This window comes from Brachyistius frenatus, unplaced genomic scaffold, assembly GCF_029030835.1.
Source record: "Brachyistius frenatus isolate BFR_SWC_R1_liver_20210118 unplaced genomic scaffold, ASM2903083v1 Contig_359, whole genome shotgun sequence".
NCBI lineage: Eukaryota > Metazoa > Chordata > Actinopteri > Embiotocidae > Brachyistius > Brachyistius frenatus.
In genome coordinates this window covers 172,501-188,796 of record NW_027210958.1, presented here as the reverse complement: position 1 = coordinate 188,796, position 16,296 = coordinate 172,501, and the positions used below count along the sequence as shown (strand labels likewise).

At 46.5% G+C, this 16,296-nt stretch overlaps 2 protein-coding genes across 3 annotated transcripts in view; one reads left to right on the top strand and one right to left on the bottom strand.

Annotated features, from left to right (window-relative positions):
* Positions 1-8,806: 8,806 nt before the first annotated feature.
* bysl (bystin-like) lies at positions 8,807-13,977 on the bottom strand. The gene is made up of 7 exons (XM_069724051.1): positions 13,651-13,977; positions 13,162-13,303; positions 12,932-13,070; positions 12,556-12,689; positions 12,279-12,439; positions 9,531-9,633; positions 8,807-9,420 (listed from the first exon to the last, which is right to left on the bottom strand). Exons 1-7 carry the CDS (start codon positions 13,928-13,930, stop codon positions 9,066-9,068), a joined length of 1,314 nt encoding a protein of 437 aa, XP_069580152.1. The 5' UTR covers positions 13,931-13,977; the 3' UTR covers positions 8,807-9,065.
* Positions 13,978-14,209: 232 nt separating this feature from the next.
* med20 (mediator complex subunit 20) overlaps positions 14,210-16,296 on the top strand; it is a 2,684-nt gene continuing 597 nt past the window's right edge. The window contains exons 1-4 of one of the 2 annotated variants that reach the window (XM_069724053.1): positions 14,210-14,304; positions 14,854-14,999; positions 15,744-15,997; positions 16,065-16,296. The exon at positions 16,065-16,296 is cut by the window's right edge and continues 597 nt beyond it. In XM_069724053.1, the coding sequence (XP_069580154.1) occupies positions 14,291-14,304; positions 14,854-14,999; positions 15,744-15,997; positions 16,065-16,286 (636 nt within the window). In that variant the 5' untranslated portion in view covers positions 14,210-14,290 and the 3' untranslated portion in view covers positions 16,287-16,296. Of the gene's footprint in view, positions 14,305-14,853; positions 15,000-15,743 lie in introns of both variants that reach the window. The other variant, XM_069724052.1, reaches the window with a different exon arrangement.

Genomic DNA, 16,296 nt, shown 5'->3' with positions numbered 1-16,296 from the left:
CTATGAAACAAACACGTGTCAGCATGTTTTTCTCTCATCTTAGTGCAAGGACTCCTACAGGAACCTGGAGAGGAACAACCAGGGGGAACCTAGAGAGGAACAATCAGGGGGAACCTGGAGAGGAACAACCAGGGGGAACCTAGAGAGGAACAATCAGGGGGAACCTGGAGAGGAACTACCAGGGGGAACCTAGAGAGGAACAACCAGGGGGAACCTAGAGAGGAACAATCAGGGGGAACCTGGAGAGGAACAACCAGGGGGAACCAGGAGAGGAACAACCAGGGGGAACCTAGAGAGGAACAATCAGGGGGAACCTGGAGAGGAACAACCAAGGGGAACCTGGAGAGGAACAATCAAGGGGAACCAGGAGAGGAACAATCAGGGGGAACCTGGAGAGGAACAACCAGGGGGAACCTAGAGAGGAACAATCAGGGGGAACCTGGAGAGGAACAATCAGGGGGAACCAGGAGAGGAACAACCAGGGGGAACCTAGAGAGGAACAATCAGGGGGAACCTGGAGAGGAACAATCAGGGGGAACCTGGAGAGGAACAATCAAGGGGAACCAGGAGAGGAACAACCAGGGGGAACCTAGAGAGGAACAATCAGGGGGAACCTGGAGAGGAACAATCAGGGGGAACCTGGAGAGGAACAACCAGGGGGAACCTAGAGAGGAACAATCAGGGGGAACCTGGAGAGGAACAATCAGGGGGAACCAGGAGAGGAACAACCAGGGGGAACCTAGAGAGGAACAATCAAGGGGAACCAGGAGAGGAACAACCAGGGGGAACCTAGAGAGGAACAATCAGGGGGAACCTGGAGAGGAACAATCAGGGGGAACCTGGAGAGGAACAACCAGGGGGAACCTAGAGAGGAACAATCAGGGGGAACCTGGAGAGGAACAATCAGGGGGAACCAGGAGAGGAACAACCAGGGGGAACCTAGAGAGGAACAATCAAGGGGAACCTGGAGAGGAACAATCAAGGGGAACCTGGAGAGGAACAACCAGGGGGAACCTGGAGAGGAACAATCAGGGGGAACCAGGAGAGGAACAACCAAGGGGAACCTGGAGTGGAACAATCAAGGGGAACGTGAAGAGGAACAACCAGGGGGAACCAGGAGAGGAACAACCAGGGGGAACCTAGAGAGGAACAACCAGGGGGAACCTAGAGAGGAACAATCAGGGGGAACCTGGAGAGGAACAACCAGGGGGAACCAGGAGAGGAACAACCAGGGGGAACCTAGAGAGGAACAATCAGGGGGAACCTGGAGAGGAACAACCAAGGGGAACCTGGAGAGGAACAATCAAGGGGAACCAGGAGAGGAACAATCAGGGGGAACCTGGAGAGGAACAACCAGGGGGAACCTAGAGAGGAACAATCAGGGGGAACGTGGAGAGGAACAATCAGGGGGAACCAGGAGAGGAACAACCAGGGGGAACCAGGAGAGGAACAACCAGGGGGAACCTAGAGAGGAACAATCAGGGGGAACCTGGAGAGGAACAATCAGGGGGAACCTGGAGAGGAACAACCAGGGGGAACCTAGAGAGGAACAATCAGGGGGAACCTGGAGAGGAACAATCAGGGGGAACCAGGAGAGGAACAACCAGGGGGAACCTAGAGAGGAACAATCAAGGGGAACCTGGAGAGGAACAATCAAGGGGAACCTGGAGAGGAACAACCAGGGGGAACCTGGAGAATCAGGGGGAACCTGGAGAGGAACAACCAGGGGGAACCTGGAGAGGAACAATCAGGGGGAACCAGGAGAGGAACAACCAAGGGGAACCTGGAGTGGAACAATCAAGGGGAACGTGAAGAGGAACAACCAGGGGGAACCAGGAGAGGAACAACCAGGGGGAACCAGGAGAGGAACAATCAAGGGGAACGTGAAGAGGAACAACCAGGGGGAACCAGGAGAGGAACAACCAGGGGGAACCAGGAGAGGAACAATCAGGGGGAACCTGGAGAGGAACAACCAGGGGGAACCTGGAGAGGAACAACTAGGGGGAACGTGGAGAGGAACAACCAGGGGGAACCTAGAGAGGAACAATCAGGGGGAACCAGGAACAACCAGGGGGAACCTAGGAACAACCAGGGGGAACCAGGAGAGGAACAACCAGGGGGAACAATCAGGAGAGGAACAACCAGGGGGAACCTAGAGAGGAACAATCAGGGGGAACCAGGAGAGGAACAACCAGGGGGAACCTAGAGAGGAACAACCAGGGGGAACCAGGAGAGGAACAACCAAGGGGAACCTGGAGAGGAACAATCAGGGGGAACCTGGAGAGGAACAACCAGGGGGAACCTGGAGAGGAACAACCAGGGGGAACCTGGAGAGGAACAACCAGGGGGAACCTAGAGAGGAACAATCAGGGGGAACCAGGAGAGGAACAACCAGGGGGAACCAGGAGAGGAACAACCAGGGGGAACCTGGAGAGGAACAACCGGGGGGAACCTGGAGAATCAGGGGGAACCTGGAGAGGAACGACCAGGGGGAACCTGGAGAGGAACAATCAGGGGGAACCTGGAGAGGAACAACCAGGGGGAACCTGGAGAGGAACGACCAGGGGGAACCTGGAGAGGAACGACCAGGGGGAACCTGGAGAGGAACAACTAGGGGGAACCTGGAGAGGAACAATCAGGGAGAACCTGGAGAGGAACAACCAGGGGGAACCAGGAGAGGAACAACCAGGGGGAACCTGGAGAGGAACAACCGGGGGGAACCTGGAGAATCAGGGGGAACCTGGAGAGGAACGACCAGGGGGAACCTGGAGAGGAACAACCAGGGGGAACCTGGAGAGGAACAACTAGGGGGAACCTGGAGAGGTCCAATGAGCTAAACTGTTTCTTCAACAGGTTTAGTTCACCACCCTCATCTGTCTCCTCCACACCTCCCAAACACCTCTGCTGCCTCCCTCCTCTCCCCCTCCTGGTGAACTGCATAGAGCCCTCAATCTCAAAGGGCTCTTCCTCCATCGACACCATGCCCCCCCCACCCCCCTCCTCTCTGTGACGACTGGCCAGGTTAGGAAACAGCTGGAGAGAATCCACCAGTGCAAGGCTGCAGGACCTGACAGCATCAGCCCCGGGTCCTGAAGACCTGCGCCGTCCAGCTGGCTGAGGTCCTACAACACCTCTTCAACCTGAGCCTGAAGCAGGAGGAGGTCCCGGTGCTGTGGAAGACGTCCTGCCTGGTTCCTGTCCCCAAGAAGACGACTCCATCCGGCCTCAACGACTACCGACCGGTTGCCCTCACATCTCATGTGATGAAGGTGCTGGAGAGGCTGGTCTTGGCCCACCTCAGGCCGCTGGTGAAATCTTCTCTGGACCTTCTGCAATTTGTGTACCAGCCTCATGTGGGAGTGGACGACGCCATCATCTACCTGCTGCAACGAGCTCAGTCTCACCTGGATGGAACCGGTGAATCTGTGAGAATCACTTTCTTTGATTTCTCCAGTGCATTCAACACCATCCAACCACTGCTGCTGAGTGAGAAGCTGCGGGTGGTGGGGGGGTGGTGGAGGTGGACACGTCCACCGTCTCCTCGATCAATGACTACCTGACAGGCAGACCACAGTTTGTCCGTCTGGGCAGTGTGCTGTCTGATACGGTGGTCAGTGGTACTGGAGCTCCTCAGGGAACTGTTCCGTCTCCTTCATGTTCACCTTCTACACAACTGACTTCCAGAACAACTCAGAGTCAAGACATCTGCAGAAGTTCTCTGATGACTCTGCAGTGGTAGGATGTATAAGGGATGGACGGGAGGAGGAGTCAGTGGACGGTGTATAAGGGATGGACGGGAGGAGGAGTACAGGGCAGTAGTGGAGGACTTTGTCGGCGGGAAGGAATCACCTCCTCCTGAACGTGGCCAAGACCAGAGAGATGGTGGTCGACTTCAGGAGGAAGACGACGGCTCCACAACCGCTGAGAGTTCTGGGAGAGGAGGTGGACATGGTGGAGGAGTACAAGTACCTAGTGTCTCCATGACAACAGACTGAACTGGAAGACCAACATCAACGCTGTCTACAAGAAGGGGATGAGTCGACTCTTTTTCTTGAGGAAACTTCGATCCTTCAATGTGTGCAGCGAGATGTTGGAGATGTTCTACCATCTGTTGTGGCCAGTGCATTGTACTTCGCTGTGGTCTGCTGGGAGGAGGTAGGAGGGGGGGCAGCATTGGAGCCGGTGACACCAACAGACTTAACAAACTGGTTAAGAATGCCGGCTCCATCATCGGCTACAAACTGGACAGTCTGGAAAAGGTGGTGGAGAGGAGGACGCTGAACAAACTATTATCCATATTGGATAATCCTGTCCACCCTCTCCACCTGCTGCAGGGACAGAGGAGCACTTTCTCCAAAAGACTCCTCCAGCTGCTGTCACAAGGACAGATACAGGAGATCATTCCTGATACAGGAGATCATTCCTGATACAGGAGATCATTCCAGATACAGGAGATCATTCCAGATACAGGAGATCATTCCTGATGCAGGAGATCATTCCTGATACAGGAGATCATTCCTGATACAGGAGATCATTCCTGATACAGGAGATCATTCCAGATACGGGAGATCATTCCTGATACGGGAGATCATTCCTGATACAGGCGATCATTCCTGATACAGGAGATCATTCCAGATACAGGAGATCATTCCTGATACAGGAGATCATTCCTGATACAGGAGATCATTCCAGATACAGGAGATCATTCCTGATACGGGAGATCATTCCTGATACAGGAGATCATTCCAGATACAGGAGATCATTCCAGATACAGGAGATCATTCCAGATACAGGAGATCATTCCTGATACAGGAGATCATTCCAGATACAGGAGATCATTCCTGATACAGGAGATCATTCCAGATACAGGAGATCACTCCTGATACAGGAGATCACTCCTGATACAGGAGATCATTCCAGATACAGGAGATCATTCCAGATACAGGAGATCATTCCAGATACAGGAGATCATTCCTGATACAGGAGATCATTCCAGATACAGGAGATCATTCCTGATACAGGAGATCATTCCAGATACAGGAGATCATTCCTGATACAGGAGATCATTCCAGATACAGGAGATCATTCCTGATACAAGAGATCATTCCAGATACCATGATACAGGAGATCATTCCAGATACAGGAGATCATTCCAGATACAGGAGATCATTCCAGATACAGGAGATCATTCCTGATACAGGAGATCATTCCAGATACAGGAGATCATTCCTGATACAGGAGATCATTCCAGATACAGGAGATCATTCCTGATACAGGAGATCATTCCAGATACAGGAGATCATTCCTGATACAGGAGATCACTCCTGATACAGGAGATCATTCCAGATACAGGAGATCATTCCAGATACAGGAGATCATTCCAGATACAGGAGATCATTCCTGATACAGGAGATCATTCCTGCCGACCGCAATAAGACTGTACAATAACTCACCTCTGGCAAAATCCATCACATAACAATAACACTGTTGTCTGTGTTTCTTGGTTGTTTGTATATAATATATATAGATATATACTGTACTGTATAAACTGTGCATTTTATATTTTATACTGCTATTTTATTGCTTTTCTATTATTCTATTATTATCTCATTGCTTATGTATGCTGCTGCAGCGAAAAGATTTCCCCTCGGGGATTAATAAAGTAACTACTTAACCTAACCTAACCTATACTAACTGAGGTTATTTATGCTCATCTTTACCTAAACTTTATTTTTTTCTATTATTAAATAAATGGTCAGATATTAAAAAAAAAAAAATCGCAGTAAAGCTGAATATTAATGTAAGTCCTGTTTTGTTTGTACTCATATTGTTTACCTTTCTTAGTTGTGAAGGGTGAGTTTTGCACATATATTTATTTCATATAATTTAAATATGTTTTGTGTGTTCAGTGATGCTCCTCCAGCCAGGCTGATGGAAGAGGTGTACAGAAATACAATTCAACAGAGAAAATACTAAACTTGTCACCAGAACATTTAATAATAATAACCTATAAAAATGTATATCCTGTCAGATAAAATAAATGAAAACCACACGAGTAATATGTCACTGACTGTTCAAGGTTCAACCGTGACCACATAAATCTTAAATGGGCCCCTGACAAAAAATTGCTGTGAGCCCCCAACAACGGTCCACCTGAAGCTGTTGTTTAGATATGAAGCTGTTGTTTGGATATGAAGCTGTTGTTTGGATATGAAGCTGTTGTTTGGATATGAAGCTGCTGTTTGGATATGAAGCTGTTGTTTGGATATGAAGCTGTTGTTGTTTGGATATGAAGCTGCTGTTTGGATATGAAGCTGTTGTTTGGATATGAAGCTGTTGTTTGGATATGAAGCTGTTGTTTGGATATGAAGCTGTTGTTTGGATATGAAGCTGTTGTTGGATATGAAGCTGGTTTGGATATGAAGCTGTTGTTTGGATATGAAGCTGTTGTTTGGATATGAAGCTGTTGTTTGTTTGGATATGAAGATATATGAAGCTGCTGTTGTTTGGATATGAAGCTGTTGTTTGGATATGAAGCTGTTGTTTGGATATGAAGCTGTTGTTTGGATATGAAGCTGTTGTTTGGATATGAAGCTGCTGTTGTTTGGATATGAAGCTGTTGTTTAGATATGAAGCTGTTGTTGTTTGGATATGAAGCTGTTGTTGTTTGGATATGAAGCTGCTGTTGTTTGGATATGAAGCTGTTGTTTGGATATGAAGCTGCTGTTGTTTGGATATGAAGCTGTTGTTTGGATATGAAGCTGTTGTTTGGATATGAAGCTGTTGTTTGGATATGAAGCTGTTGTTTGGATATGAAGCTGTTGTTTAGATATGAAGCTGTTGTTGTTTGGATATGAAGCTGTTGTTGTTTGGATATGAAGCTGTTGTTGTTTGGATATGAAGCTGTTGTTGAAGATATGAAGCTGTTGTTTAGATATGAAGCTGTTGTTGTTTGTTGTTTGGATATGAAGCTGTTGTTGTTATGAAGCTGATATGAAGCTGTTGTTTGGATATGAAGCTGTTGTTTATGAAGCTGTTGTTTGGATATGAAGCTGTTGTTTGGATATGAAGCTGTTGTTTGGATATGAAGCTGTTGTTTGGATATGAAGCTGTTGTTTGGATATGAAGCTGTTGTTTGGATATGAAGCTGTTGTTTGGATATGAAGCTGTTGTTTAGATATGAAGCTGCTGTTGTTTGGATATGAAGCTGTTGTTTAGATATGAAGCTGTTGTTTGGATATGAAGCTGTTGTTTGGATATGAAGCTGTTGTTTGGATATGAAGCTGTTGTTTAGATATGAAGCTGTTGTTTGGATATGAAGCTGTTGTTGTTTGGATATGAAGCTGTTGTTTGGATATGAAGCTGCTGTTGTTTGGATATGAAGCTGTTGTTTAGATATGAAGCTGTTGTTTGGATATGAAGCTGTTGTTTAGATGGATATGAAGCTGTTGTTTGGATATGAAGCTGTTGTTTATGAAGCTGGATATGAAGCTGTTGTTTAGATTTGTTGTTTGGATATGAAGCTGTTGTTTAGATATGAAGCTGTTGTTTGGATATGAAGCTGTTGTTTGGATATGAAGCTGTTGTTTAGATATGAAGCTGTTGTTTGGATATGAAGCTGTTGTTTAGATATGAAGCTGTTGTTGTTTGGATATGAAGCTGTTGTTTGGATATGAAGCTGCTGTTGTTTGGATATGAAGCTGTTGTTTGGATATGAAGCTGTTGTTTAGATATGAAGCTGTTGTTTGGATATGAAGCTGTTGTTTGGATATGAAGCTGTTGTTTGGATATGAAGCTGTTGTTTGGATATGAAGCTGTTGTTTGGATATGAAGCTGTTGTTTGGATATGAAGCTGTTGTTTGGATATGAAGCTGTTGTTTGGATATGAAGCTGTTGTTTGGATATGAAGCTGTTGTTTGGATATGAAGCTGTTGTTTGGATATGAAGCTGTTGTTTAGATATGTTTGGATATGAAGCTGTTGTTTGGATATGAAGCTGTTGTTTGGATATGTTGTTTGGATATGAAGCTGTTGTTTGGATATGAAGCTGTTGTTTGGATATGAAGCTGTTGTTTGGATATGAAGCTGTTGTTTGGATATGAAGCTGTTGTTTTTGGATATGAAGCTGTTGTTTATGAAGCTGCTGTTGTTTGAAGCTGTTGTTTGGATATGAAGCTGTTGTTTAGATATAAAGCTGTTGTTGTTTGGATATGAAGCTGCTGTTGTTTGGATATGAAGCTGCTGTTGTTTGGATATGAAGCTGCTGTTGTTTGGATATGAAGCTGTTGTTTAGATATGAAGCTGTTGTTTGGATATGAAGCTGTTGTTTGGATATGAAGCTGTTGTTTAGATATGAAGCTGTTGTTTGGATATGAAGCTGTTGTTTGGATATGCTGTTGTTTATGAAGCTGTTGTTTAGGATATGAAGCTGTTGTTTGGATATGAAGCTTATGAAGCTGGTTTGGATATGATAGATATGAAGCTGCTGTTGTTTGGATATGAAGCTGTTGTTTGGATATGAAGCTGCTGCGTGACGGTGATGAACAGCAACACTGAGGGTCTCTACGTGGTGGAAAACTAACTCCTGGTGGAGAAGGGAAGAATATAAAGATGTAAAAACTAGATTTTGACACGGCTCCTCCACGATGGGCGAACCTGTGGCTGTACTTCATCCACACATCAGATCAAACCACTGCTGCTGACTTCCTGTCGTCTCCTCGGTCTCTTTAACGTGGAAACCATAATGGAAATGGATGAAAAAACCTTCAAGGATTCACTTTGTTTTTAATCCAAATTGATGCTCCAAAACCACAAAGTTGCTCTCATACAAAAAAAAACAATCTTTGTTTTCACGAGCTGCAACTTGATGGACAGCTCTGAGATTCCTGATATTTAATCACATCAGTGACATCAATCACAGCTGATCTGAATTCATACATGTGCAAACCCATCAGAGCAGGAGAGAGACTGATAACTGTCCTCCCATAGGACAGCAAGACGGAGGAGGAGAAGATGGAGGAGATGGAAGAGGAGGAGGAGGAGGAGGCGGCATGGGACCCGACAGTCTCAGTCCATTTCAACTGTAACAGGGAGGTCCACTTCGATGTCCCGGGACCCAGAGTTCTGGAGCTCCCTGCGGATCTCTGCAGAGATCTGAGGGTGCGTTTGAATCTTGAGCAGGTCCAGCAGCGCCCCCTTCTGCTCGGAGGCCAGGTCGGCCTTGTAGCGCTGAGCCATGGTGAGCAGACTCTGATGCCACAGCACAGGAAGCACACGTTTCTCATTACGGAAAGACAGGAAGTGGGCCACCAAGGCGTCCAGAACACGGAAAGGCAGGGCGTACTTCTTGTCGAGCAGGAGACGCAGGAAAATGCTGTTGGCACCGTTGTACTCCGTCTCGGCCAACTTCAGCATCGCAGCGCTGAAAGACAGGAAGGATGTTGTACAACCTGCTGTAACTCACCGCGCACAGCTTCCAAAGACGGATCTTTCATCTGTCTGCTGCTGTGTGTCAGAGGAAGGAAGCCTCACCTGGAGTGGAGCACGGGGATGGAGCACTTCGTCAGGATGCTCCCGATGATGATGGCCTCCCTCAGGGTGCACGTCCCCGACTCACACAGAGGAATCAGAATACCTGCGAGGCAACCGCAAACCAAACATTACAATAACGCTGCTTTCTGCTGGTCTGCCATGAAACACCAACATGCAAAAAACAGGTAGAAACTGAAGCAGCAGAGTTTAGGGTGAATATAAAACACGTTATGTTAATAAGAACTGAAGTTGAAAATCTGAGCTTTCCAAGAAATAAGACTTCCTCCAAATGTGAGCTGGACGTCGGTATGAAAGTACAAATCAGAGGAAAACAAATCTAAGATGTAAAACTGGCCGACCGTCTCCTGTTACATAAAGCGGACTGCGCAGCCCGAGACTCAACGTTGAGCTCCACGTGGCTGAAAGGCCTGAAACCTGCAGTCCAACTGGCCCACGTCCAAAATAACAGGTTATCACACACACATACAGGGATGTAAAATTAGTTATTCGTCATTTTAGAATTCTAAAAATATAATTTTGCATGTTTCACTTTACAACGTGCATCATTAACTAGTGTAATTCAAGACTGCTGCAGGCATTGTATTGTAGGCACATAGTAAACAAGGACAGGATAATAATAAGTCTTATTTGTAAAGCTACATTCAGATTCATTGATCCAATGAAGAAAATATAATTAACTGATGCTTCATTAATATTATCAATCAATATTTAAGCTTTCAATCAAATGAACCCTCAGAAATGAAGAAGTTATTGATTATTGTCTCCCTCTGACTGTGTGCAGATACAGTAGATCAGACCTGGGCATTGTACGGCCCGCGGGCCACATCCGGCCCTTTGGCTGTCCCTGACCGGCCCGCGTGAGGTCGATGGTAAATTAGGAATCAAACGTAAATAAGTGAACATCATGCATGTGTAACCCAGGTAATGTTCAGTACCCCAATTTACAGATGTTCCCTAAACGTCTCACCACCTGAGCTAGTGGTCTGAACGTCCTGGCAGTTGCCCGTAGCAGAGCCCGTGACCCCCCCCCCCCCCCCCCCCCCCCACACACACACCTACCGGAGACCCTGCAGCTGAGGCAGGTGGAGGAGGCAGACAAGATGTGGAGCAGATTTGTTCCCAAGAGATATCGAGTGCTTGTTAACTAAGTTGTGTCAGTAAGTGAGTATTTTACTTTGAGGAACATCACAAAGTAAAAACCAGTCAGGATACCAACGTTTCGTATGATGTGAATAATTATGGTCATTGTTAGGAGCTGTTTAGCCTCCACCGCTGGCGGCTAATGAAGCCATGAAGCTGACGTGAGCACAACGTTACCGCTGCTGGCCTCGTGCGAGGGAAGCACATAAACAGTGTGTGTGTGTGTTGAATTTTTTTTTAAGTTATTGTATATGTTGTAAAAGTATGTTGATTGCTAAGTGTATTGTTTGAAATCGACCTGTCAATGAGCGGTAGGAACAAAATCCGAGGAACTTAAAGGATCCAATTTTATTTGCACTTTGTTTTCTGAGATCTCAGAGTTTTTTGGGATTCAAACAAACAACCGAAAATACCTAACCCTTCTCTAACTGAAAAACAGCAAATGAGGTAATTACACTACAAAGAAAATATCAATAGCACTTATTACATTTTCATATGAAGTTAATTTAACACTGGTCTTTGAAATACTGCAAAAATATGCTCATTTTCAAAATCTTTTTCATGAATGTTGATTGAATAGTGATATCATGTTGAAGTTTTTAAAATGCTTGCACCACATTTTAATAGCCTAATTGTAACATCTAGTACTACCAGTAGCAGCTAATAAAAACCATACAATTTACTGCTTTTTATAAAGAGATCAAATTAATATTGAGCAGAATTGAGTTCAGCCTGTTGGTCCTCCACAACAGTCCCAGTTTCTCATGAGGCCCTTTGGGAAAATGAATGCTCACCCCTGCAGTAGAGTGTATTTGTGAGCAACACCTCCACCCGGTGGTGAAGTCTGAGTGACATCTATCCAGAATATAGGTCACGGGATGTTTGGGGAAAACAAACTGGGACAATTTTTGAACACACCACCGACAGGATTAAAGAAAAAAAAATTGGAGACCCTCAACAATCACTTCAGGAAATAAAAAGGATGATTTGACCCACTTAAATTTGAGTGTGTTAATTATTAGGGCTCCAGAAGCGTGGTGTTATTTACCCTGTGGACGTCGGCTAATCCTCCACCAGGGTCCTCACAAGGAAACTTCTAAATTTAGAGCTGAAATTAAAAATGTGACGTGGCCCAGAAAGAGTTTCTGTTTTACAACAAGTTGCCAAATCCTCTCGATCATTTACTTTAACCAAGTTTTTTTTTATTCCCCCAGGGGTCAAACGTCACTGGATGTTTGCCCGACATTCACAGAGCATTTAATGAAACAATATCTGGGATCACCGAAGACGACGGCTCCTGTTTTACAAGGCACACACTAAATACAAAGGCTACTGACGGACATTCGAAAGGAACTTTTCTTAACTTAAAACTTTAAAAAAAGGGGAAAAAACACCTTGTAAGTCAATTTACTTCCCTTTGATATCAAAGATTCACTTTTTGCAGCCAGCTGAGCATCTGTTTTGATTTATCATTTTTCCGACTCTCTTCCTCAGATGACTTCAGCTTCTGACCTGTTTTCAGGTTGTCTGACAAACAACATGTTTAAAATCTCCTGAAGAAGAACACCGACGTGGCTTCAGGCTCACCTTTGAACCAGGCTCCCGGTTTGAACAGAGCCTTCTTCAGGGCGCTGTACAGGTGGAAGTTGAGCCGCTTGTATTCTGCGATATCGTCGCGCACTCGAGGCAGCAGCACCAAGTTGTAAAACCTCTGAGCCATTCGCTCTTTCAGGTTGGAGGAGAAGATTCTGGAGCAAAAACATGGACCAAATACTTCATTTCACTGTCTCATTATCTGCAATAAATCACAATATTTCCATCTGTGTAAACTCTCCAATGAAACCCAGATGAGCTGGGAACTAACCTCGTTGCTTGGTACACGGCAGCAGCGGTCCAGGTCTCCGGCTCGGTCAGGTACAGAACCTGCTCCCAGTTCGACAGCGCTGGGATTATTTTAAAAGCCTTTGGCAGTTTACCGCTACGATATCTAGACAGAACCTGGCGAGAAACAAAAGGCACGATCGTTTGACTGATCTCTACATTTACAGCTCAGTCAGTGAAACGGAAAACAAGTTCCTACCGACGACTCACGGGACCAAATTAAAGAAAAAACTACCAGATCAATTCTTTTGCTTCTCCACCCGTTGTTGTTCTTTAACTCATCACCTGCTTGTGTTTGCGTGTGCTGCGTTCACTGACCGGTAAGAACATGCTGGTGTCCACCTTTTAAAGCATCTTACCTTACTGACACCTTTGTACACTTCTATTATTCTGGGGTCCAGTTCGGGCATGGGACGTCCCGACACCTCTGACATCACCGTCCCCACCTCAGTCTGCTTCTCTGTGATCTTCTCCATGATGATGTCGGCTAACGTCCGTCTGCAGGAACCACAGAGAGAAGAAACTGAGTGCGTTTCACTTAAATTAATCTCCACGGCAAGAAAAAAGTTTGGAGGATATTGCTTCTTGCCTCATCGGAGGGTTTTTATTCATGAACTTCTCCATGGCCTTCTCATCGTCAGGGTCAACGGTGATTTCTGTGTCACACTCGGCGCCGTCGTCTCCCAGCGCCGGCCATTCTTCATCTGAGTCTGCATCCTGAGAGTCCGGTCCTGAGGACAGAGATGGACCAGGAGATCATCACACAGGACTCGAGCATGTGAACTTGGATTAAGTCAATCATGTGAATGAGCTTTAAAGTATTTACACTGATTCCACATGTGCACTTCATTGATCCTGCAATCCTGATTTATTTCTAATTTGTATAACAAACAAAATAAAATCAGGCTTCCTTCATCAATTCTACGTAGAAAAATCGTAAAACTATTGTATAATTTATAGTGAAATAAACACCTACAAACTCTTCATAAACGTGCTCGTTTGTACACTTTGTGGTGACACGATCCCTGCCACACCAGACTCCCTTCAAAAACCAGCCGATTTAAAACGCCGCCATTACCCAGAACAGTGGCTGGTGCTGTTTCCCTGTCCGGTACCAGCCCGTATTCGCTCTGGAGCTCCTCTTGTTGAATTCGGGCCTGTTGTAAGATCTTCCGGGACAGACGCTCGTCCACGTATGTGTCCTCGTTCTCCGCCCGGCTGTCCCTGCTCTTCACCCGGCCGCGGGGCCGGACCGTGTCGGCCTGCATGATCTGGTCGGCCAGCGGCACCGCCTCGGCGCTCCGCTCCGCTCCTCTCCGCTCCGCTCCTCCGCCTTTGGTTTTTTTTATTTTCGGCATCTCTACAATCTGACTGCAGCTATAATAATGTCGTGTTTGTTAGCATGTGCGGACTTTCTAAATACTGTAAACAGTCACTCGGTCGACACGTGCGGATATTTGGTACGAAGGAAGTGACGAAATCCACGTCACGTAACAGCCACATTTTTGCCAACCCAGAAAATTGTACAAAAAAGTTGGATTTTATATAAAACTGTTTTACTGTGGAGGCTGTATAAGAAAACATAATTATAAATAGTTATAAATGTCTTTTAACTGTTTTAATTTGTATAGTTTAACTTCACCGGAAGACTTTATTTTCTTGTTTACCCCGGAAGTACTTACTCCGAAGACTGTGCCGCTAGTGGAGGTAAAACATCAATGGGGGTCACTTGGTAAGATCATTACTTTGTTTTGGTTTGGTGTTTTTTTTTGCTACATTTGCTTTTTAAACTGATTTTAAACCATATTTCCGTATTTACAATATTGCCTCAAACTACTGCACGTGTTTTTGTCTCTTTACCGCGCGGGTTCAGTCACAATGAAAAACAGTCAAAGTAACTGAGAGGCCCCTAATGATGACGTGTCCTCTGGGTCTTGACGTGTCCTCTGGGTCCTGACGTGTCCTCTGTGTCTTGACGTGTCCTCTGGGTCCTGACTTGTCCTCTGTGTCCTAACGTGTCCTCTGTGTCTTGACGTGTCCTCTGGGTCCTGACGTGTCCTCTGTGTCTTGACGTGTCCTCTGTGTCCTGACGTGTCCTCTGTGTCCTGACGTGTCCTCTGGGTCCTGACGTGTCCTCTGGGTCCTGACTTGTCCTCTGGGTCCTGACTTGTCCTCTGTGTCCTTTGTGTCCTCTGGGTCCTGACGTGTCCTCTGTGTCTTGACGTGTCCTCTGGGTCCTGACGTGTCCTCTGGGTCCTGACGTGTCCTTTGTGTCCTGCAGTGTGTGCCAGGTGCCGGTGGCGGAGGGGAAGAGCGTGCAGCAGACGGTGGACATCCTGCACAGGAAGCTGGAGCAGCTGGGTGCCGTGAAGCAAGGCAGCTTCTGCGTGGACTGTGAGACGTACCACGCTACAGGAAACGTCAGCGGTGAATACTGAACTGTCCTCTTTAAGAAGAATCTGTTTACATTTACTGACTCTCATCGAGCTCAGGAGGCTTCCTTGTGATCGAGTACCGCCCTCCCATAAAATTTGGGGTCCGACAAGAGACAGAGTTATAAAAGAATGATCATAATGTAAATCTCCTGCATTGAAATATGAGTCTGGAGCTGAAATGATCCTGATGACATGTCTAAAGATGTTTTTCTGGATTAAATCCACCTGCAGAGCCGCGAAAAACATTATACAGATGTTTTTACTCTGTGACGAGCTTACCGATCTTCACGTTTAAAATAGATTAAATATCTTTATTGTCAACAGAAAGGAACAGTGATCCCAAAAATATAAACGTAAAAAAAAAAAATCTGAGTGTAGAAATCAGTCAAATATAATAATAGCGTTGTATCTCCTATTTATTCACGTCTCTTTATTGCTATAACAACAGTCCATTATGTTTTAATAGTTTCTAATCACATCCAGTGGGATAAAAAAAACGACCATATTTCCTCCCAAAGTTGAAATACTCCTGAAGTACAGCAGCCGACAGGTGAAGCTCCACTGCTGAGATCAGATATCTGGGTCGAGCTCCGGTATCAGCTGCTCCAGAAGCTTCACGCATCGTGAAGCCTGAAGTTTCTTACATATAAAGATCCCAGTTGTCTCCACAATGTGAGACGTGCAGCTTATTGTCCCCGTTCCCGGGTCCCCTCCCCGACCTGCCCGTCTCTTCCAGGTCAGCCCTCCAAGCTCCTGTATGTGATGCACAACTCGGAGACGCCGCTGAGCTGCCAGGCTCTGTTCGAAGGCGGACCCTGCCTGATCGCCGACGCAAACTTTGACGTGCTGATGGTGAAGCTGAAGAGTCACTTCCAGAACGCCAAGGGACACAAGGTGGAGTGTCGCGGCTCCAGATATCGCTACTGCGACTTCCTGATAAAAGTGGGCACGGTGACGATGAGCTCCAGCGCCAGAGGGATATCGGTGGAGGTGAGTCATGCTGTCAGCGGAGACGGGTGTCCTCTCTGTGCTGCGTTAACGGGTGCCGTCCCCTCAGGTGGAGTACTGTCCCTGCGTGGTCCCGGGCGACTGCTGGAACCTCATCAAGGAGTTCATGCAGACTTTTCTCGGCGGCAGCGTCCCCGAGCTGCCGTCCGTGTTCGCCGCCAAGCCCGAGGGTCTGTTTGCCCCGGCGGACTGCGTGGACACCATGACCCAGCACCTGGAGCTGTTCAACAAGCTGCGCAAACTACAAGCACCTGGAAGCAACGTGCGCTGAGAACTCTTCT

Coding starts and splice junctions, on each gene's coding strand:
- bysl (XM_069724051.1), bottom strand. CDS start 13,930: ATGCCGAAAATAAAAAAAACCAAAGGCGGAGGAGCGGAGCGGAGAGGA. Junction 13,304..13,650: donor AGCACCAGCCACTGTTCTGG/GTAATGGCGGCG, acceptor CTCTGTCCTCAG/GACCGGACTCTCAGGATGCA. Junction 9,421..9,530: donor ATCCCCGTGCTCCACTCCAG/GTGAGGCTTCCT, acceptor CCTGTCTTTCAG/CGCTGCGATGCTGAAGTTGG.